At 55.7% G+C, this 23,468-nt stretch overlaps 1 protein-coding gene across 8 annotated transcripts in view; it reads right to left on the minus strand.

Annotated features, from left to right (window-relative positions):
• Positions 1 to 890: 890 nt before the first annotated feature.
• PCBP3 (poly(rC) binding protein 3) overlaps positions 891 to 23,468 on the minus strand; it is a gene marked incomplete at its 3' end in the record, with an annotated part of 41,479 nt that continues 18,901 nt past the window's right edge. Inside the window, exons 7-13 of one of the 8 annotated variants that reach the window (XM_080695671.1) lie at positions 21,718 to 21,792; positions 18,415 to 18,456; positions 8,209 to 8,284; positions 7,630 to 7,689; positions 5,245 to 5,297; positions 1,935 to 2,104; positions 891 to 927 (exon numbers count right to left, since the gene is read on the minus strand). In XM_080695671.1, the coding sequence (XP_080551797.1) occupies positions 891 to 927; positions 1,935 to 2,104; positions 5,245 to 5,297; positions 7,630 to 7,689; positions 8,209 to 8,284; positions 18,415 to 18,456; positions 21,718 to 21,792 (513 nt within the window). Of the gene's footprint in view, positions 928 to 1,934; positions 2,105 to 5,244; positions 5,298 to 7,629; positions 7,690 to 8,208; positions 8,288 to 18,414; positions 18,457 to 21,648; positions 21,793 to 23,468 lie in introns of all 8 variants that reach the window. The other 7 variants (XM_080695670.1, XM_080695668.1, XM_080695667.1 and 4 more) reach the window with 7 other exon arrangements.

Here is a 23,468-nt window from a genome sequence, read left to right on the forward strand (position 1 = left end):
GGCCCAAAGCCAATTTTGTTTTTGTCATTTTAAGGAGTTGTGGACTTGTAACAAGAGAAGAGCTTTTGCAAGTAGTGAAAAGAGGGAAATATTAATCTATGTGTGCAGGACCTGGAGATGTTCTGACCAGCAGGCTGGCCACAGTGCGGTTTCAAGGGCGGGTAGGGGCGTGGGGGGACAGAGATGAGTCAGAGGCGGTTGGGGGTGGTGCACGGCATTTATTAAACTTTAACAGGTGCAGAGGGGTTTCCTGGAGAGTCAGTGCTCTCTAGCTACCCTGGAAGACGCCTGGGGTCCCAGGAGTGTCCCTTTGCGAGACACTCCAGTGAAACTGGGGCCCCAGCACCCTCTGCCACCCCACCCTGCTCCTCAACACCCCAACCCCTCCTCCCTGGGCGTTCCTGCAGGCTGCAGGACAGAAACCCCAGTCCAGCACATGACCCGGGGTGGAAATGTGAGCTGAGACAGCAAGGGCTCTGAGGGGAAACTGAGTCAACGTGACAGGTGAGGGGAGGGTCTCCAGGCACAGGGACAGCAGGTCATGGGAACTGTTGCCAAAGCATCAACCAAACTTTAAAACAGGGTAGTCACACGACACGGAGGAACAAAGTGCTACGATGTCACGGCCGGAGCGCCTGAGCATAAAGTAACGGGCACTGCATGCCAATGCACGGAGCCGGGCGCAGGCCAAGGTGGCCGGGGCATCGGCAGAGCCCGGGGCGCGCAGAGACGGAGCTGCTTTGGTGTCTACCACAGGGGTCATCTCCGTTAGTAAAGAAAATGCTCTATTCATATTGCGAGGAAGGACAGGCGGTCTATACAGAGTGTGTGAGCCGGCGGGGCGTGGGCTCAAGCGGTCAGGTGCACGGAGTGGAAGATCTTGGGTAGGATTAGAGCGCACCCATCCCGGTGACCTCGGACGTCAGCCTGGAACAAAAGCACAAAGGGGCACACGTCACGGTGTTCCTAGAAGACAGGTTAGAGAGGAGGCAGGCTGGGTGCTGGCAACCTCACAACCTGGATGAGCACCATTTTGCATGGTGACCTGCTTGGGTCACCGTTCAGCGGCTGTGAGCTGGAGTGCACACAGCACGGCAGGAGGCAGGCTGAGCAGCCCTGGCCTGCCAGGCTATTATGCCTGCTGGCGATCCTGGCTTTGCCCCCTCTATCTGAGAAGGGCTTCACAGTTGTCATGGGAACAACTATGACATGGTCAGAGCCCTTTGGCAGATGGCAGAGCTCCAGAGGGGGCTCGCTAATGCCACTGGGGAGGTAAGGGGCAGGCACTGAAAATTCCCCTGAACCTCATCCCCAGACTCCCAGGTGAGCCATCACTACATCCTGCCTGGCCCCTACCCCGCTGAGGCAGTAGGGCCACAGGGATGGAAAGGGCCCTGGCCCTGAGGGGGTCAGAGGGGAGATGGAGTCAGGGTGAGATGCCTTGCCCAGGCAGGGGCCCCTCAGGAAGGCACCAGGACTGCTCGGGGTTCTCCAGGAGCCCCCTATTTAGGAAAGTGGTCTCAGCCCACAAGGTGGGGTGGCACTGGCTGCCAGGCTCAGCTCTGGACAAGGACATGGAAAAGGGGCTAGCTCTATCCTGTCCCCATCCTATAGCATTCTGAGGGTGAAGAATGAGGGTCAAAAGGCAAAATTCTGTGGCAGTGTTTCTGGCCCAGTCTGCTTAACCAGATCAAGTGGCCCGGGTTTCCCTGGAGGGGCCACACGAGCCACCTCTGCCCTCTGCCCTGCCCTGGCTCCTCACTGGTGACTAGCCAGGCGAGTGAGTGCCCACGCCTATGAGGAGACCACTCTCATCACACTCCACCACCATGTCTGGACCAGGAAGGGGCATGGCCTGGGCTTCCTCCTGAGATGTGGGGCTGTGGGCCCCGGCTGGCAAGCTCCCCGAGGTCCTGCAGCCTGGAGCCACTCACCTGGCATTGATGAGGTACTGGGCAAGGCTGATGTTGGCCGGGGTCCCAGTGATGGTGATCTGGCGTTCTGACGACCCTTCCGTGGCATTGGCGATTTTGATCTGCGCTCCAGACATCTGTCGAATTTCATTGATTTTGGTCCCTTGGCGTCCAATTATGCAGCCTATTAGCTAGAAGAAAGGATGGAGGGGATTTCTTAGAGAAGAGCCCAAGGCAGCACCCTGCAAGGCACCTGCGAGAGCTGGTGAGAACAGTTCTGCCCATGAGCATGAGTGCTAGCCTTGGTCTCGCCCACACTCGAGCTCAGTGCTCCTTGCAGAAGCAGCGCCGCGGAGCTTGTGCTGCACAGGGTCTGACCCTTGGTCTCTCTTCAGAGAGGCCTGGGCTCTGCCTGCTGGTCTCCTACGGCCTCTGCTTGGGACTCCTGCAGGAAGTTCACCCGGCTTGCTCAAGAGCAACCCAGAGACAGGCAGGACAGATGCTGAGCAGGGCCGCCGTGCCAGTCAGGTTGGCATCTCCTGGGCTGTACACTCAGGGGAGAACAGATGCCCGAGAGGAAGCATGGCGAATGCTTGTTCAAGAATGCATGAAGTTCATTGCTGCAGAAAACCCATCTTCTCATCAACTGCCATGACATTCCAGGCATGGGCCTTTCCATGTTGTGAACTAAAGATGGGGAGCAGTGGCCTGAGGCCAAGGCAGCATCAGGAGTGGGGGCCACCTCGGAAGTGGCCCAGGAGCAAGAGTGCCCCACCAGGCAACAGAACAGCAACCTAGAGGGTGAGGCCTTCTCTCTGGCAGAAGATGCATCTGTGTAGACCTCCCAGCCCACCCTGCTGTGTGGCAGGGTCAACTCTGACCCAGAGAAGAATGCTGGCATCACGTGACATTCACAGCAGTGGGAGAGAAACCCCACATCCATACGCAGGCACTGCTGAGTGGGGTGGAGTGAGGATGCTCGAAGGAGGGGGCAGACAGGTGGCTGGATCCCAGGCTGCGTGGGCAGGCGGCCACAGTCCTGAGGCTCCAGCTGTACCTGTCAGCACAGGCGCTGGCTCAGGGTCAGGGCTGTGGTGGGTGAGAGGGACATGGAAGCTTGGAGTCAGATGACAGGCGGGGCTGGGCTGAGAGGTGCTCTGCATGGCCAATCTGTTCCAAAGCCTCGACATCCCCTCAGGCTGCTGGAGGGCACCAGCGCTGCCCTGGCACCAGCCCCCACACTTCTTGCTTTGTACTCTCTCCTCCACGTGGCAGGGTATTGCAGAGGGCAGCACCCTCCCTCCTGGGCTTGCCTCTCCAAGGCTCCAGCTGCTCTGCCTGCCTGTGCTCTGAACCTAGCTCCCTTTCAGAGTGCCAAAGGGAAGTTGACGGGCCATGGGAACATGCCCTGCTCCCACCCCGCAGTTAGAGGGAGCGAGAGGCGGCAGCCCCTCGCCAGCCCTGCCCTGGGTTGGCACCCTGTGTGTGGTGGGGAGGCCCACTCCACTCTGCAGCCCAGGCTGCCTTCCCACCAGCTGGCCTGGACCTGTGAGTGCAGACACGGGGCTGAGCTCAGCCTACTCTCACCTGCGTTCCTCCCATGCCAGCCTAAAGAGCAGCCATGGATGTATTCTCAGGTGGTGTGGCCCCTCATAAGCGGGCATCACCTTACCCCACAGAGCCCTGGACAGCTTCCTGCCTGGCCCCACCTTGGGAGCATGCCATGGGACCTCTTGCTTCCTTTGCCCAGCAGCAGGCCAGGCGGCTTAGGACTGGGGAAGGTGCCCGAGTCTCCGCAGGTGGGTCCTTGACACACACACAGAGCATGGGGTCCCGGGTGTCAGAGCGATCTCTGAAGTGGGTGGTGAAGCCCGTGGTGACGTGGCCTGGTCTGTGTCCCTGAGGCCCTGCTGTGGACCTGTGATGCAGGATCCTTCCCTCGAGCATTCTCTGCAGAGGGGCTGACGCGACCTATAGACGTCAGCACTGTCCACCTGTGACCAGATGGTCTCGAGCAGCAAACGTCAGAACCAACATGCGCTGTACTTCCTCCCTTGTCTCCAGAAAGGTGGCAGGTGGCTGCCGGCTGTGGAACCTTGGCTCTGTGGACTGTGCTGGTGCCTGCAGCCCAGAGCATCCAGAGATCGGGGTGAGAGGAAAGTCTCTGCAGGTCCCTTCCAGGCAGGATGAAAGCATGTGCTCTAGAGGTGCGGGTGGAAGGGAGCTTCCAGCCTTCTGAAGAGCAGGCTTCCCCTCCCTGGGAAGACCCAAAGGCGGAGGGCAGGACAGGCTGGGGAAAGCCCACCCTGTTTGGTCCTAAGCTGGCCACAGAGGACAGGCACACCAGCTCACCAAGAGCTCACTTCAGTTTTAAGAGTGTGTGGATGGGAGCACCTCGCCAGTGCTGGTGAGGCCGCCAGGGGTCAGAGGCCCCAGGAACAGGCCTCCTGGCGGGCGTGTGCTGCAGACACCACCCAGAGGTCACTGGAGCCACACTCAAGCAAGAACTGCAGCGAGATGAGGGTGGTGTGTGAAGCCAAAGGCCCCTTCCTCTAGGACCGCAGGGCCGGTGGGGGCAACCCGTGTCCAGGGAGATGCTGTGCTGCGGCGGCCTCGACAGGCCTCGGAGACGCTGCTGGGAGCTGAAGCCTGGACTAAAGGCTCCTGGGAGTGAGCTCCTCCAATAGCCCGATATGGGCTGGGGCCTCTGCCAGCCCGGCAGGACCAGGAGGAGGCTGGCAGAGGTGTGGCTGCCTGTGCAGCAGCTCAGCCGTGGGCGTCTTTGGACACTCCTGCTACTCTGGTAGCTGCCACCAAGCATGGGGTTACCTCCCTATTCTCCTGGTTACAGGCTAGCCCATGGATTCAGAGAATGGTCCTCCCTCCTCCCCACACTCCCACTCAGCCTGGGGGGGGGCTAAGGGTGCTCATAAGACCATGGCCGCAGGTGACCTGGATCCAGACACACCTGTGGTATCCAAACCACTTCATGTGGGCAGAAGCCAACTCAGAATCCCAGGCCGTGAGGGCTAGGCTTGTGGGCACTGTGCAGAATGCACCTGGGCCACCCAGGGCTCCTCAGGGTCAGCCTGAGCCAGGCAGGGCTCTCAGGGCAAGACCCGTCCCCGCCCCACTGCATCCACCTTTGCTTGGTCCTGAAGTCCCTGCTCCTGTCCTTGATTTCTTAGGCATATGGAAGCTGCACACCTTCATGGGCATTAGACCAGCTTAAAAAGGAGGGAGGAGCAGTGACTGTGGCGGGGCCGTGAGCCCTAGGGCATGCCTGCCTGTCCTTTCATGCAGGGACGGGAGGATGGAGGGGCATACTCACATCATTGGGAATGGTGAGCTCGTGAGTACTGGCCGGAGGACTGGCGTCCAGACCTGGGCACACCAAGGGGACACGGTTAGCTGCTGGGAAGCTTCTGGTCACACTCCCTGGGCTAGGCAAGGCGGAGCCAGAGCTGGCCGGGGCGAAGGCAACACTGCCCAGGGTCCTGGGCACACCAGGGGCCTGACACCCAGCTTCAAGTCCCAGTGTCTCTCAAAAGGAAAATGAGGCCTAAGCACAGCGACATTCCCCTTTTGTCTGGGTGTCATGGCCTCATTCCCATTCTGTTTTCCTGACTGCTTGGGACACCTCACATAGACACCTGCGAGCCCTGGGTAAGGGCAGGTGTCTCCAGGTCTCAGGACTCTGGGGCATACCTGGGCACGGGCCAGGCTAACACTGTGTCCATTCACCCTCGGCTACTAGAGACCTCATTGGTTCAGACCCCAGCCTGTTCTACCGAGACCCAGGCAGCCCTGCCGTAGACAGCCATGATGGCAGAGTGCAAACTAATGACCAACGGCCACTGTCCCACTGGCTGGGACAGCTCTGGCCACTGTGTGGTTCTTGTTTGGAGCAAGGAGACCCAGTGGTTTTGCTGAGTCAAAGCTGAATTGCTAGACCCAATGAAAGACTGCATTTCTGTATAGATTTCCTTTTACATTGAAGAATGAGGAGGACAGGCCTAATCTATTACCAAAACCTGGATTTTACCTTTGCAAGTCTCAGCCTGTACCACCAGATCACAGACAGCTCTGAGTCCAGGGGCACACTCCCTCCCACCTCAGAAACTGACAATACAGCCCCGAGGCTGCTGAAAGGGAAGCCACTGGGCCCCTCCTCTGGGCTGCGTGCTCTCCCTACTCAGCGCTCCCATTTCCTCATCAAGAGGCGGCTCAAGCCTGCAAGACTGAAGTGGGCCCTGCGCTTGTTCTTCTCAGGCTCCGTGAGGCCCCAGGCACTGGTCCCTGCTGGCTCAGACCCTGGGTCTACCCCTTCCAGCTCCCCAGATCTGCTGTTTTACCTACGAATGCTCTAGATTGGGCCTCTCCTGCCCTCCCACTTCTACCCATGCCCCGTCTCATCTCCACACGGCCTCGAGGGGACCCCCAAACAAGCTCAGTGGGCTCCCGCTCCCTCCCAGCACCTTGCCTTCCAGGCTCAGTGTCTCGGCATGTCTCTCCCTCCCCGGCCTTGGGTCCAGTCTCTTGTGGAGTGACCATGAGCACAGGTGTCCAGCTCAAGAGTCCAGGTGGTAGGTAGGTGGTGAACGAACCAATTGATGTCAAATTGTCACTTTTCTTTTGCGTATCTAAACCTGGGGTTTCTGTTCTTTATAGTCTTTCTTTTAACAAAGAATTTTCAATACAACTATTTGGCTATTTAACTACCTATACACATTTGATAAATGGTGGCCTCTAAAATACCACTTAAAACATCATCTTAGTCCCCTCTGAGTCCTAGAAAAGGGTTCCTGGACTGCTCAGGATGAGCCTGGAGCAGCGGTCACACCTGTTTTGACTGAGGGAACAAAGTGGCAGAATCCTTTTACAAGAGTGCAGAGTTAAATGTGTAGTGGAGGGTCCGTCTGTCTGAAGCATGTGCTCTTTTACCTCGGGACTAGACAGCGCCAAGGTGAGCACCTTCTCACGCAGCGGACTCTCCAAAGCCGGGGACAAGCACAGCCTGCCTCGGAGCCTGCTGGTCCAGCACCTCTCCTCCTGCACCCTGATTGCCCCTGTGGCCTGGAGTGCACATCGCAGGCTCCGGGGCTCTTGGTGTCCCTGCGCGACGCCCAGGCAGCCACCACAGTGTGCACCTGTGGTCCACACAAGGTGTACCGCATCCCTCATAGGGACAGAGAACCTGCTCAGCTCAGCCTGAGCTTCTCCAAGAGCTTCACTCCCAGAGACACTTCTTTCTGCGCACAGAAGCTACAGGCCTCTGCACCACCGCAACATCCAGGAGCAGACACTTTGATGCAGACTGGGAGGAGGTGCAGGGAGTGCAGCACAGACCACTCCTCCCACTAAGGGCCTGCTCACCTCTCTGAGGGCACGTGTCTTTAAAGCACACACACAGGGACTTCTTTGCCACGAGCTCCCATACGCTGTGCCACCATGAGAACCGCTGAGAGCCCAGAGGCCCCTCCTGGCGCGGGTGCGCATGGCTAGGCCACGGGATGAGTGTATGCAGGGACCCAGCCACGCAAAAGGAGCGGGCTGCAGGGAGCCCCAGCCACAAGGCTGCTAAGGGCTCGCAGAGGACAAGCCTGTCCCCGCACTGCGTGAGACTGGACCTGCCTCGAGGACAGCCTACCCTGCCCTGCCCTGCCGCCCTGCCTGGCCCCCCTGGCCTGCCTCCCCCCACTGTGGTCTGCTTTACCTGACGACTGGCCCATCAGATTTTGAGCTTCTTCGGAGGAGTGTAAAGGCAGCTTTTCTCCTGGAGAGCAAAGAAGAGACAGGTTTAATGTTTTGCCCTCAAGGAGATAAGCAAGGTCCCTTCAACTAGGGAAGCTCAAAATATGACTGGCGCTCGCAAGGCTGATGAGCACGGTGGGTTATCACCGGCCATGGCCGCTGGGTGGCGCTGCCTCTGGGGGAGGGCTGCTCCACTGCCGACTGCCTCGCTAGGCTGGGCCACCCCAGAGGCCATGCCTGCTGTGGGAGCAGCTGCCCCTGCAGAGGAAACGCCTGAGGGCCGGCCATGGGGGCCTTCTCAGGACGGCTGTGGACAGCACAGACCTCTCCTCCCAGGCAAGAACACGCATGGCCAATGGTGAGGTAAACTAGCCCACAACGGGGGAGGCAGACCGCCCCCCGCCCGGCCGGCCGTGCCAGCCCCTGCGTTAGCGCTGCACACGCGGCATTCACTCGCTGTACTGCATAAAGACAGTTTCGAAAGAGAGAGAGTCCCCAGGTGAGAAGAGAAGGAGGTCAGAAAGGGCAGCTGGGTACGTACCGGGGAAAGCGGGGTTGGTCTGTCCGAGGGGAGGAAAGGGGGTTTGCTGCATGGCCAACTGGTGGAGCTTGGTCAGCTGCTGGGGCAGGAGGGACATGAGAGCTAAGAAGGTTATTGTCATCGAGCACAAGAACACCAAATCAAAACGGCAGTAACAGCTTTGCACAGATAGAGGGGCCATGCGGACACATGGCAGGCGCATCAGATTCAAGGACTTGGCCTGGGTGAAGCCAATGGGCCCGGCTGGAGCAGCCGTGGGGCCTGGACCAGTGCGCAGGGGAGGCTGGCAGGGTCCAGGGCCGAGGGGCTTAGGAGAGGGCCGAGGGCCACAGAGCGGGGACAGCTGGGTTCCTAGAGGTCCAGACTCACTTGTGCCTGTGGGGTCCAGAGAGGCTTGTCTCCAAACCTTGCCCTGATCCTGCTCATCCCGGCCCTACAGGCCTCTTAGATGAGGTGGCCTGGGGGACCTCCCTAGGGCCACATCCCTGGCCTGCGGTCACCTCCAGGCAGCTTCCAGACCCATGTGGGTAACAGGGCGTGAGCGAGAGTCCGAGGGACCTGAGGGCGCGGCTGTGTGGAAGCAGCCTACAACTGTGCCCAGCACTGCTCCAGGCTGCTCCTCAGTCCCCAACAGCCACACGGCTTCTCAAGGGACTGTGACCCACAGTTTCTGTAGTTATTTTACCTGAGCCCCATTTCTTAAATAAGAAAGAACAGTAGAAGGTAAAGGTGCCTGGCCACATGGCCTCAGAATCCTCCCTCCCTCTGGAGAGTCTGGGGCTCCAGGCCAGAGTGTGCTGGGCTTCCTCAGGCCTGGCTTTCCTGAGGGCCCGCTGCAGGTGCAGGTGTCCAGGATGGGCAGCCAAGCAGAGCACCATGGGCCACTCCAACTCGTCCCCATTAGAAAGCCCAATGTGGTGTCCCAATGAGGGTGCTTGCCACCGACTTGGGCTCTGAGCTGGGCCTGGACTCTTGCTGTCCCTAGGACAAATGGCTGTCCAGCGACTGAGAGATGGCCACAGCCACCCGCAGCAGCTAATGGGCAGGGACACTCGGGGTGCAGAGCTGCTACCCCCAAGTGATGGGGCACAGCTGCTGAGCAGTCTGCTCCATGAACAGAACTAGGGTGACCTGGCCCGTCTTCCTCCTGGAGCTCTTCGTGTGTGCAGGGTACCTCACCAGGGTTTAGCCCAGAGCTGGGTGAATGCCCCTTCCCAGTCCCTAGCTCCACAGGGAGATGGCTCAGGGGCATCTTCCAGAAGGTGAGGGCTGGGTAGGACTGCAGCAGTGGGGCTTCTGGGGTGCTAGCCAGCCAGCTCACCCTCTTCCTGCTTCCACATGGGAGTCTTGACATGAGGAAGCTGGGCCTGTGACCTTGGGTCACACCCTTGAGACAGAACTCACAGATGGATGTGCCTTGAGACTGGGATTCTTTGTGGCGGCAGGGAATGCCTACAAGTTGTCTGTTTCACTGGCTGGCTCCTGAGGGACACTTGCCCCATCAGATCGCTCCCTCTCTTCCCCAGAAAGATGGTGAGTGCTTACTTACACTGGGCATGTATTGAAGGCAGCCGCCCCTCTGCCAGGCCCCTGCAGCATCCTGGCTGTTTGCTGGGCCTTGGCATTGGGGCTGGGCCTACTTGGGGTGATCGAGCCACATCCTAGACTCAACCAGGATGTCCAAAGCAGCTCAGATAAAGGGGTATGGTGAGCTGGGTCAGCTTCAGCTCTCAGAGTCCCCTGGAGAGGCAGTATTTGCTTATAGGGTCTGAAGAGCAAGCAGGGCCACCTGAGCCTGGCATGTCACAGTGCCAGCTGCCAGCCCCAGGTAGAACGATGCTGCTCTCTGCCTGGCCAGCATCTGCCCGATGTTTGACCCTGATGGGCGCATGAAGCTGCCTGAGTAGAAATGCCTGACAAAGGGCCAGGAGAGCATGACCACGAGACGCCATCACCAGGACCCAAGCAAGTTACAGAGGCAGCACTGAGCCTCTCCCAGACGCTGAGGCCCCAGGGGCTCTTGGGCACCTGCATGAGGGCTGTGCAGTCTGCACATGACGTGTGCCACAGAGATGACTGGGGGCTACGGAAAGCCTTGGGGGGTGCCAGGGTGGTGACATGCGTCTGAAGAATCTGGACAGCTGCGCCCAGGTGCTCCCCACCAGGCCCACGCCCCCTCCGTCTGCCCCTGTGCTCCAGAAACTGCAAGGCTGTGTGTTGTCAATCAGGATGGCAGGGAAATAGGATGTGGGTACACCAGGCTAGCCCGAATCAGTCTGATGTGGACTGCTCGTGTGAAGGTGGGGACTTGTGGGCCTGCAGGCCTCGGTCCTCTGCTCTGTACAGGGGCTGATAGATGAAGGGCAGCCTGGGGTGCTGTGCACAGGTCCATGTGGCTGCCTGCAATCTCTGCAGACCTCCTGCTGCCCAGGCATCCTTCCTGCTGAGCACAGGCGAGGCCGAATCTCCACGGGGGTCTCCAGAGGCCCCCAGCTGGCACACACAGGCAAACCAAGCATTCCATGTGGTTGGGTTCACTCTGACATTCTGAAGTTCAATCCTATAGCCCCTCCTGTCTTAATATACTTCCTGCTGTTATGAAGAGATGACATCATTAGCAAATAAAAGCCTCCAGGGAGGGACTGGGCCGGCACTTGCTTGAGTGTGGGGTGGCTGGTGGTGCTGGGTGAGGACAGCAGCATCTTTTTTATCTAGGCTTGGCTCTGCTTTGATCAACCATCACCCTTGGGACTCGGTTTCCAGTTTTCAAAGGAGGAGGCAGGAATAAGTGCTGAGGGAACTTTCACTTAAGATAACTCTGGCAGTAAAAACAAACTTACTTTGGCTCCAGTGCCTCCAAATGATTGGGAAGGATAAAGGCAGGAGCGAGGGATGGGAGGAAGGCAGCAGGAGGAGGGAAGGAGGAGGAGGAAGAGGTAGGTGGTATCACTTAACAGCAGTCTCCTATAGCTATCCCCACTTAACGCTGTATCCAAATAGAAAACACAGGCAAATACTAAATCCGTACGCGCTTGTTAAGCACACACGCCAGCGGGTCATCACTAAATGCAGACACCATGCATTGTCACTCAGGCCGGGGACAGGCCACACGGTGTTTGGATGCGCAATTCCATTTCCTGTCCTGGGAAGTGCTGTGCACAGTTTTGCCCAGTGTTCTTAAGGATTTATTGCTGCCTACTCACTGGGACTCCTGTGTGTTCCAGATGCTTATTCTGTTTCAGCTACGGTCCACTCAGTGGTGTCTAGAGACAAGCGGATTCTAAAAGTGCTCAACACTGAGCTATACCCCATCGTCTATATAAATTTTAAAACACTACGTTAAGTTCCGTGAAAACCATTTTGGGGATTTTGATTGAAATTATATTGCATTTTTATGTCAATCTGGAAAAAAACTGACATCTTTACAGTACTTAGTGTTTCAATCCATTAATACGGCCCTATTTACTTTGATCTTTTGGTTATCTTTTACTTTCAATAAGGCAAGTGTTTTTTTAAGCCATTAGTATGATTTCATACTAATTGCTTTATGGTAAGAGAATACAGCCTATATGATTTCAATTTTGGAAAGACAATGATGACTTGCTCTCTGGCTTGGTGTGTGACCCAGGGTTCCCATGAATTCTACAGCTGTGCTGGGCGTGGCATTCAACGCATGTCAAGTACACCAGGGCCACTCACTGTTCTGTGGTAATTTCCTTATACCTGTCCACATGACCTATCCCTGACTGAGAGGGAAGTATGTTAAGTTCCCACTAAGAGATCTATCAAATTCTCTACCAGGTTTCTTTTGGTCAGTATTTGCCTAAAATGTCTATTTCATTCTTTCAATTTTTTAGGTCCCTATGTTTTAGATGTAACTCTTGAAAGAAAAAAAATTCTGTTCTTGCAGTATGCTTGTCTATTTGTTTAGCATTAAAAATAGTCTGAAAGCCTTTGTTTCTTGACTGGAAAATGTAATTCTTTTCCTTTGAGCACAGCTACTCAGGCATTTAGATCACTGCATCTTACTCTGCACTTTCTAGTCCTGTTTTCTAGAGTTTTTCCCACTCCTTTTCTTTTGGATTGTTTTTTCCCCTTCACTCATTTTCTCCTCTGTATTGCTACAGAGGTTACAGAACTGATTCCCTTTCTGTTTGCGCTCATTTTGAAATCTTAACAAGTGTACTGAAGGTTTAAATCCCATATCTTTCCCTACAGTGCAATGATACAATGACCTACCCAATGTGTCAATGCCCCACCCACATCCTAAGCGCATATGTTAGTATTGTTTGTGCTCTACCACCAGCTGTTATTATACTTCATTTAAAGGTGGGCTCTTGCTAAGTTATCACCTGCTGATCTTGAACCTATCTCGGCCTCCCTACTACTGGGAATGGTAAGTGTGCACCACCGCGCCCGGTATTGATAACAATTTTACAGACTGTTGGTGCTTTTTTCCCCAAATGCCTAATATTTCCTTGCCTGGCATTCCTTCTGGCAAGTCTCCCTTCCTCTGGGATAACTTCCTTTCTTCCCTAAGGGTCATTTCCTGTGGGCCTAGCTGCTTGCCTGCAAATGGTGATATTTAACTCCTCGGCAGATCCTCTGGAGATAGAATAATTGTCCTTCTGTTACGCCATCCTTGGCTACCATCATTGCCGGTGAAAAGCCAACCAGATTTCTTGCTGTTGTCCTCTGTAATATTCTTCTTGTTGCTGTTTATTTCTAAGATTTGACTTTGGCCTTAGTTTTCATTTTTAATGGCTTCTAGAAATTCTTTTTGTTTACCTTGTTTGGGATTTGTTGGGATTCCTTAATGTGAAGATTGGCTTCTCTACTAATTTCAGAAAATTCTCTGGGAACATTGAAATGGAGGGCTGCTGAGAAGAAAAACTGTTCCCAGCTTGTGCGGCACCAGGAAAACTACAGCTGAGTCTCTGGTTAAACATAGCTGAGCTAAATCTACATATGTACATGACTTGGCTTTTTCCCCTATAAGTTGTAATCACTTCTACCCAATTGCTTTCCCCCAGTTTGATTAAACTTTTTCTTTTTAATATCATTTGCTTATTTCTTATGCGGGTGAGTAGTTGAGTCCAGCCAGGAGGTATGGCCAGGCTGCAGGTACCAGTAGCTTAGTTTTCCCTCCTTCCTGTTATTTCCTGGGCTCCTCCTGGATGCATCCTCCCTCTCCATCATCTTTATGGGTGTTCCTCAGAGTCACGCAAGGGCTTGTGAACATTCAGCCTCTGCTCTGGAGAAGGGGCAGGTGGAGGAACAGGGCTCCAGAGCCATGCCACTGAGCATCTCAGCTGAAGAGGGCGCTGTGGGGAGGTAAGGTCGGACTCCAAGCACAGTGGACTCAAGGCTAGTCTGGGCCTCCTGGTCTGGGAGGCTCTGCCTGGCAGCAGGTAGGGCCAGGGGAGTCTCTCCAGTGCTTTCCTCTTTTATTCTGTGAGGGGAAAACCCCTCATCATCTCTCCACTGGGTTCTAGAGGGCGAGCCTGAGCAGACTCTGCAGTGCATGGGGTGACTGCTCCACCTGAGGCGCCGTGGCAGATACCCGGACAAAGGCATGTTCTCCGCAGGTCTGGCTGCGCGCCCGCCCACAGCGCCCTTCACTCAGACACCTGCCCCACCACTTCCTCACCGCGTACTAAATAACATGAGAATTCCTAGCACATCCCGGCGCCTGTTTCCTTCCTGAGGCATTTGGCCGCTGTGCCGCTCCTGCTCACCAGCCTGCAGCTCTAGGGAACTCAGAGCTGCTTCCTCCGTGTGGAGCTGCGGGTCCGGAGGTGCAGGCCACTGGCTGTAAAGGCGAGAGCACAGGTGGCAGGTCCTGTCGGTACTCACGCGCCTTCTTTCATTTCTGCCTGCTTCAGGGGTGGGGTTGGTAAAGTAAGGGAGGGACTTAGAAACTGTGAAGACCTGAGGTCAAGACTCATACACATGAGGGTGTTTTTGAGTCAGCTACGGACGGTTTCTGACTTACAATACTTCAACGTATGAGAGGCTAAAGCAATATGCATTTAACAGAAACTGCACTTCAAATTTGCGTCTTTTCCCAGGCTAGTGATAGCAGTTAACACTCTACTGTAATTCTGGCAGCAGTAGCAAGTCACAGGTCCCCGTGAGCCCCATGATCATGAAGGTAGACAGCTGACACTCGACAGTGCGCTGTGCTACTAAGCCGGGTGTTCAGTAGGCTAGATACCTCACATGCCTTCTCTACTTAGGGTGGGTTTACCGGGATGTGGCCCCACTGTATGTTGAGAGCATGTGGAATTTCTTTCAGAAGAAGGCAATTTCTTCCTGGTGTAACTGGACTGCTACATGCAACAGACACACAGGATGAGAGGGCGCCGAGCAGCCCATCCCATCCCATCCTCTGCAAGTCTGTCTAGGCCCAGCGCACCCTCCATCCCTGTTCTGTGTACCAGTATGCGGTGCTGTTTCTCTTTCCTGTTTCTGAAACCGCACCTGGCCTGACCCTAGCAGGACAGGAAGGTGCAGAAACAGTTCCCAAGGCTGCCGATTGGCCATTGCGGGGACCTTGGTCGGGCAGTGACTGGCATGGCCGAGTCCTTCCTGCTATTCAGCAGCACGCCACACCTCCTCACAAGGCCCGAGCCTTGGGGCTCAAGGAGCTCCCAGGCATTTGAGTAAGCAATGTGGGTGGGGTGCAGAGAACCAGAGGAAACCAAGATGGTTGGGAAGTGAGGACAATGCTTAAGAGCCAACTGGAAGCACTGCTTAAAATCAGGTACGGGAAATGAGCGTGTTCTAGCTAGAGCTATAGAGATGCGTAGATCTAAGGAGTGAATCTTCTGGTAGTCTGTGTGTCTGATTTATGGGTTTGATAACCAGGTAAGGAATCAAGCTGTTAAAGGTGTAGTCTATGCCAGTCACTTTGGTAGAAATAAACTTTCTATTCAATTACACTAAAATAAAACAATATTTCCTGTAATTATATTTGCATTCTGAGAAATCAAAGCTTTAAAAATTCCTACTAAATACTAAATTCAGATAAAAATCATATCTTGGGGTGGGTGAAGTAGCACATGCCTGAGTACATGGCTGAGACAGGAGGATCACAGGTTTGAGGTCAGCTTCAGCAACCCAGTGAGACTCTGTTTCAAAATAAAAAATAAAGTAGGGATGGAGGTGTAGCTCAGTCTACCCTCAAACCCAGGGTAGACTGCCCCTGGGTTTAATCCCTAGTAATGAAAAGAAATTTATTTATTTATTTTTTGGTGGTACTGGGGTTCCTGGAAGCCCTTCTACCTCCGGGCTACACTCCCAGACCTATTTCTACATTTTTATTTGGAAACCGGGTCTCCTGAGCCAGCGCACGCGGCTGGCTTCGAACCTGCGCGATCCTCCTGTCTCCGCCTCCCGAGCGCGGGGATTACAAGCGTGCGCCACCACGCCCGGCATGAAAATAAATTTTAAAAAATTGCATCAGCCAGGAGTGGTGGCGCACATTTGTAATCCTAGTAATTGGGAGACTGAGACACGAGGATCACAGGTTCACAGCCAGACTCAGCTACTTTGTGAGGTTCTCTGCAGCTTAGTGAGACTCTGCTTCAAAATAGAGAATAAAAAATAGGGCTGAGGGTGTAGCTCAGAGGTAGCTACACCCAGATACCCCTGGGTTCAATCCCTAGTTCTGCAAAAAAGAAAAAAAGAAAAAGAAAAAGAAAGTTCCATCTTGGGCTATCGTCACTTCTGTTACTAAACGATCATTTTTGTTTTAGTGTGGATTGCCTGAGTGCTGGAGTAAGGCTTCAATTCTGTGTATCCGAGAGAAAGGTACTTTTGAAAGCTGTACTCTTTGCTCACAAGTAACATGATTTTGCTATAAAAATGACTTTCACAGAAAGCCATTTCTTGATAAATAACAAAGTGTTAGATCACTCCTTCTGCTCTAACAAAACACCTTAGATTGCAAAATCTGTAAACAGCATGGATTTACTGCTCACAGTCATAAAGCCCAAAAGGCCAAGGCCAACGTGCCCGTAGGTCCCTTTCTGCGTGTCTGGCTGGGGGAGAGCTGCAGGGGAGGCAGCTCCTGCAGCCTCTTCCTAAGAAGACTCACTGCAGTCACAAGGAAGAGCCTCAGGCCTGGGGATTTCACAGAGGCCTGCCCTCTAATGCCATTCCCTTGGAGGACGTTAGGTCTCCACATGTGAACTTGGGAGGGACATGCACATTTAAACCATAGCACCAAGAATTTCAAGTCTCACCACACACAACAGGCAATTCTAGACAGTTATACATTAGTTTAAACTAGGCTGAAATAAATAAGCTGTAAACAATCATTAAAGAGACACTCAGAAAAGCCTATGGGGAAAGAACACAACAACCAATAACTAGGAAAGTCAGCCAATGCATCAAGAGCTCTCGTGCTTACATGGGTGTGTGCCACACCTTTGTGGACCTCAGGCCAAGCACCTCTGTCAACGCCAGTATCAGGACGAGAGCTTGGGGCTCCTCGGTCACAGGAAACCCACAAGGAGCCCAAGAGTTCCTGCAGGTCTGAAGGTCTGACTTAAAAGCTCTGCCTGGGCAGGAGCAGACAAGCCTTCATCTAGCAGTCAAGGCTCTCAGGCTGCAGGCCCTGGCGTCCTCTGATCTCAGGCTTTCGGATCTGTAATTGCACACGTGCATCTCCAGGCATATAGGATGTCCACCGCTGACTCCAGGAAGATCCCGCACCCTGTGGACTGGCCGGAGCTGCCTCCTTCTGCCCTCAGAACGCTCTATCAGGGGCCCCAACCTAGCACCCAGTGGCCACCCTGCTCCTGCAGGGGTGCGCACGCGCCCTGCTTATGCGGCACTGCCAGCGAGTGCAGGACGGAGGCCCCAGAGCACATCCTGCTCGGGAGGAATGCACATGTGGGTGCAGGGTGGCCCGCAGCCTCGGCCTCCTGCATGTCCACGGTGGATGGCCCGAGAGCAAGACACGGCCAATTCACAGCCGGAACGGTACCCAAAACAGTCTAAAGCCAGGAGCCACTAGATGTGCCTCTGGAGTGACTGCGCCTGGGACGGACTCTTCTCATCTGTCTCTCATTTGCTGCTTTACTAAAAAGCAAGACAATGGCATTTATTTTCTACTTAGTAGAAATTTACCTGCAACAATAGTTAAATGAATCTATGTTTCAAGTACTTATTTAGTATTAGTTAATTCTTAAAAGCCCTCCTTTGCCCCGCCTTCCAATCTTGTCCAGATGAATGGGTCTTGATTGTCTCAAAAAAAGGGGAGCCGCACAGCACGCAGCAGCTCCCCACACGCCGCCCTTTTCACTCTCCTCTCCTCTGGCTTCCTCACTCCTGCTCTCCCAGTACGCGCTGGCCACCCTGCTGAACGGCATGTCTGAGGGTGCTGGTGAGTACTCCTCTGCTCACAGCTGTCCCCTGTATCTTGTGGCCCTCCCTAGCACCAGTGGTTACCTCCTCTGCACCCAGCTCTCTTTGCAAGAAGCTGCTGGGTGCGGCTCAAGAAGCAGACGAGGCTCTTCCTCCCAACGAGTCCTTCAGGATAAAATCATCCTCCAATCTCAGTTGTCCATTCAGACCGTCCATGACCAGATGTCCAAACAGACCTCTGTCATGAAGTCCATAACATGCCCAGCTCGAGTGGCCCAGGTAGGAGCCCAGGGCTCCCGTGCCCATACCTGGCATCCTACTAACTCTGGAAGGACGACGAGGCCCCCATGGCTTTCGGCACTTAAACTCTGTCCATGAGTGAGCATCTATGCTTCCATCTGGGCTCTGAGGGGCATTCAGCCTTAGCAGGCACGGGAATGCCCTCTCCAAAGTACCTCGGGAGACCCGTCTTGATAATGTCGCCTAACTCCTCAGGTGCACACACGCACGGTGCCCACCCCAGCCACCGGTGTGAGTTTGCAGCCTGGCACTCGAGCCTGGCTCCTGTGGGGCCCTGCGCAGGAGGGAAGCCCTGGACTGCAGCAGTCAGTCGAAACAATTTGACAACAGGCCAAGTCCTCAACACAAGCAGAATTAGTGCTAAGGGTTAAAAGGTTATTCAAGGTCATATGGAGACAACACAGGTCAGGAACACTGAGAAACGGATTAATATTATTGTGTAATATTAATATTAGTAGCAGTTAACAGCAGCATGCAGGTAGGTAGACAATAAGAAGAGAAGGGAGGAAGGAAGACGAAGTAAAAACTCACATCCGGGTGGGGGATGGCGTACTGTCCCTGGATCGTGTAGGCCTGGAGAAAGAGAGAGACACCTTCAGCTCGGGATGGGGTGGACTCGGCTCGGCGCTGGAGACCGTCCCCAGCACAGCACGGGCCCTCTGGGTGCAGTGCCTCAGTGCGCCTCCACCTGCCCACCCCCAGCGGACAGCCCCCAGCCAGGCAGTCGGCTCCTCCCTGAGCTGCGTCAGCAGAAGGGAGGGCAGTACCCAGGCCCCCTGTCCCCAACCCTCCTTCCTCAAGTTTCCTAAGCGACATCTAAGGATGATCTGTTTAAACCCACTAGAGGCCCACTGACTGTAAGTCCGTCACCAGAGTAAATGCTTTGGGAAATATTTACCCAAGACATCTAAACAGAAAAAATAAGCTTTAAAAGGTGATCAAAACCAGTTTTGCAAATGCCAGATTAAGTAGGAAATGGGCCATTCAGTCACAGGATTGGCCCAATCTGTTGTCTTTATTCCCAAATTTGTGGTTGCAGGCCCCAAAGATGAGGGGGCACCCCTCCCAGATGGCTGGTAGGGGGTCCCCAAGGCACTTCTGGTTTCATTATTTCCCTTGATTCGAATCTGTGACTGAGCCAGCCGCAGCAACCCTGCAGGTTCTGGCCCAGCCTCACTCTGAAACTATCAGTCCCCTTCAGCTAAAATGCCACCCGCCATTCAGAAACTCCCGCCGGACAACACACGAGCACATGGAGGCAAGGGAGAGCAGGACCAAGGAGGAGCTGTCTGGACGTGGTGTGGGGCTGCCCCGCCTGGCCAGGGGCACGGGGGAGCACCCGGATTCTAGTGCCTGGCTGGGTGGGCCCGCCATTCCTTCAGATTGGATACCCTGGGAGCCATGCCGCAGAGGAGACCATGCATCACTCTTATGGACCCCAGACATTCTGCAGATTTCTAATCTGCTTAGAGTTTCATTATAAACAGCCTAGACCCAATAGGGACCCAGACAGAGCCCAGCTTTGAAGTGGACTCAGTCCCCAGTGCAAACGGGTAGGAGTAGAATCTTATCAGATCGAGCAGCCTCCCCTCTGCCCTGAGAGGCACTGGGTCTGCACGCCCAGCCCTGGGTTGTGTGAAGTTGCTGTCAGGGTGTGCTCCGGTGTGTCACCTAATGTAGGACCCTGCTGTCTGCACAGGCCGGGCCACTGGGATGCGCAGCCTGCTGCTTTTTCAGCCCCATGTCTGAGCTGAGCTCACCTCTGAGGTCAGCTTAGGTCAACTTTGTCCTGAGCTGGCTCATGGGTTTGTTCACTTAGATTGGGCCAATCCCATGACTATAATCTGCACCACTCCCTCGGGTGCTCGGGCGATGTCCCCAGGGCTACTGAGTACCCTTAGTGGTGGCATCTTCATCGCCCTGGCTCACCCCAGGTGGCGGTGCCCAGGCCACCTGCTTGCATCCTGTCGTGCAGCCGACTCCTGGGCACCGGGGGTCTGTGCACTGGGGGATCAGGGGAGTAGCTGCTGTCTCAGGATGACCTGCACCTCTGAGTTTGTATTTGGACTTCTTTCCCGAGTTCCCTGTGCTCAGAAATGACTCTGATGGGACTCTGTCCCTCTGCACAGCAAGGCCACAGCTGGCCAGCCTAGACTGTCCTAAGGGCACACAGCATGCACTAAAAGGAACCCTTTCCAGTGGCAGCCTTGGGCACACACTCCATGGAGGTGCCACGGTGGCTGGAGAGGCTGTGCTGCTACCCACTACAAGGCTGTAAGGTGAGTGGGGCTGGGGGCCAGGGCCACAGCCCCCTGTGGAGGCCCACCCCTCAAACTGGGGCTGAGACCTAAGTCATGTAGTTTTATAGACACACTTCTGTCAAGTTTTCTTCCCTCTGAATAAAACTCTACTTTTAGAGTAGGGGTACTGGGATTGAGCCCAGGTGTTCTACCTCTGAGCTATACCCAGCCCTTTTTATTTTTTACAAACAGGGTCTTGCTCAGTTGCTAAGGCTGGCCTCAAACCTGCCATCCTCTTGTCTCAGCCTCCCCCCAAGGACTGGGATTACAAGTGTGTGCCACCACGCCTGGCTAAACCCTATATTATACCATGTGATGTCATCGTGGTTTGTCTGAACATTATGGCAGAGTCCACACGATTCTTGACCTGTCCACCAGCCAGACTGGGTTTCCCGCAGTGGAGCTGGTGGGAACAGGCGATTCTGCTGTGCAGCTGGGTAACCCGTGCTCCTGGAGTCACAGTGCACAGGTGGCCCTGTGCCCATTGCCTGGCAGGCTCTGGTTGTCTGGCCTGTGACATGGGGTGTCCCACATGCCGGGCTGTGTGAGGAGGCACGTGTGGGGAGCTCCCTGCCTCGCTGGCTGCTCGGGAGGCCGTGGGTCTGCTGGGTGCAGGCCTCATCCCCGTGGAGGTAGAGCATGGCGCTGGCTAAAGGGAAGGAGGCGCAGGCGCCCTCTCCTTCCACCTAACGTGGGTCAGTCACTAGATCTGATAAGATTCCTTCACACGCGAAGAAGGACAGGGAGTTTCCTTTGTCTTTCTTCACTTTTTACTGATGCAGTAAAAGCCCTCACCCACTCTGTATAGACAACTCTGGCTCAACTCTCCCTTGAACAAAGACAGACATCGCGGCCGACTGGACACAGAGCTCTTCCAGGCCAACCCCGGCGGACATGCTCACAGGGGCCACAGTGACCTGAGGGACCCGTGGGGAAGCCGGGGTGGGCCCCTCTCCACCCTTCCCCTCTGGGGACTCAGGGACGGGGCCTGTGAATGTGGGTGCTGCTTGCGAGCTGCCTGGGCGGCAGCTGAGGGACAACTGGGGAGGGCGGCTTGCCTCCGCACGCCGGCTTCCTCACACGTGTCACGCTCTCAGTGTGTCATGGTCTAGAAGCCCGAGTTCTGGGGAAATGGGGCCCTTGTTCCTACAGTCCTAGCTGCTTCCAATATGAGCCCTGAAGCCACTCGGGACACTCCTGCCCTCTGCCCATCAGGGCTGCTCACTAATATCCAGGAACCAAGGTTAGCAGGTGCTGTCCAGGCAGCTCCTGGGTGCGCCCAGACCCCACAGCCCTCCCTGTCTCGCCCGGGCCCTCCTTGGCCATGTGTCTAAGCACACAGCTCTGAGGCCGCTGCATCCCGCCCTGCCTGCCCGCTGCCTGGCGTGGGCCGGGGGAGCTCCGTGTCCAGCGCGGCGGCGGGAGACGTGCACGTGAGAAGGCGAGAAAACCTGAGCGCACTAACGGGCAGCGGCGGGTGCTGCAGTAAAAGGCTGAGGTTGGCAGTGGAGGCCGCGAGCGGGTCGGCTCTTACCTGACCACCTGCAAAAATGACAGGGGTGGAGGCGGGCTTTGGGCGGTAGGGAATGGTGGCACCTTTCGGTGGGGACTAGGAAAAGGGACAGGAGAGGGAGAGAGAGAGTTAGAGCAGCCTTGCTGCTGGCCACGGGCCGCTTTCCCAAGCCCGCCCTCTGTGCAGACCCCAAGCCCCAGCCCGGGCCTGGGCAAGGGCTCTGCAGGCCCCAGCACTGCCGGGGAGACTAGCCCGCCGGCCCACACGTGTGGTGGCAGCCAGCGTCCTCACTGCCCGTGTCCTTGGATGGGCTCCTGCCAAGCTGCCCGCCCTCAGCAGTGCCCCACACGGTGTGGCACGTGGCTGTGGAAGGCAGCAGGCAGGCTGCCAGCTCTATGGTGCTTGCTACTGCTGCTACGGCCTGTGTGGCCCTAGGAGACCAGGATGTACATGGCACAGACAGGGCGGGCATGGCCGTAGCTTCACAGATGGAAGGAAGCTCAGCGTCCTCTGACAGAAATACTCTCGGCTTCTCTGGGAAGAGCTGAGCCTCGCATACAACCCCTGGTGGGAACTCAGGTCCAAGGCCCTGAAGGGCTCTGCTTGTTGTCCCAGGAAACTCTGAAACATTCTCTTCCATCATTAAAAAAGAAGCCATCTTATTAAAATGCTTGCAGTTGCCAAATGAAATATTTCACAATCATGATGAGGTTTGCTGTGATTTTCCTTGATTATTGTGTGTCCAAAATACAGGAGTCTCTTCTTAGGTGGGGCATTCTCAGGTATTAAGTCTCCCTCTGCCCTTCAGCATGGTCAGAGGCGGCTGACTCTCCCTGGCTCTGTGTGGCTGTGTCCCCAGAGAGCAGGTCCCAGGGATGGGCCAGGTGGCACCACTGCCAGCGAGGCCAGAGCCAGCAGGAACAGCCTGCCCTGTGGGGAGTCTGCGGCTAGAGCACACTCAGGGCCGTCAGGTGTGACCTCGGAGTGTTCCCTACTTTGGAAGTGCGTGGCCCCGGGGAACATGCCCCTAGGGCAGGCGGCAGCATCCACCACAGCCCAGGCCTGTGGGCCTGTGTGACCTCGCTATGGGGAGGGCTGAGAGGGGCTGGGCTGGCAAGGCTGGCTGAGGGAGGCCCGATCTTCTGCCTCTGTGGGGTCCTGAGCAGGGGCCTCTGCAAACTGGGCTCACTGAGGTCTCACCGCCAAACTCCAGGTTTGTTGGGGAAGAAACAGGCCCGAGAGCCAGAGCTGGCACCTGTACTCTGCGCTGCGGCCCAGCCTTCGCCTGACTCTCCCCCACTGAGGCCAGTGCCCGTCCCTGGCCCCGTGCTGAGGCCGCAAGGGACTGACTCCCAATCCTGTTCTCACCCCGAGGGAGGGCTCTGGGCATGTGCTGCCGTGTGCTGGGTGCAGAGGTGCTGGTGGGGCAGGCAGCCCAGGTGGTGACGTGGTGTCCTTCGCAGGCCCCACACAGGCACATCTGAAGTGGGGCAGTCTCTTCTATAATTTTGGGGGCAAGGCACACCCATAGGCAAGCCCTAAACCCTCTGACTGACAAGGATGGGCTTCAACCATCTTTTGCTTTTATGTCTACAAGCCTTCATTTAAAAGTGGGCCCTACTGTTTCCAACAGATGAGTCCTCCTCCCAGGGACCAGACACTGCTCCCCGCGCCTGGGGCTATGTGACCAAGAACAGGACGTGCTGGCCAGGCCGGCGTCCACCGCTGACATTCGCTGTGGGCATCTGCACTTCCTCGCACCTCGCAGCATC

Source organism: Muscardinus avellanarius, assembly GCF_963383645.1.
Source record: "Muscardinus avellanarius genome assembly, chromosome: 5".
Taxonomy (NCBI): Eukaryota; Metazoa; Chordata; class Mammalia; order Rodentia; family Gliridae; genus Muscardinus; species Muscardinus avellanarius.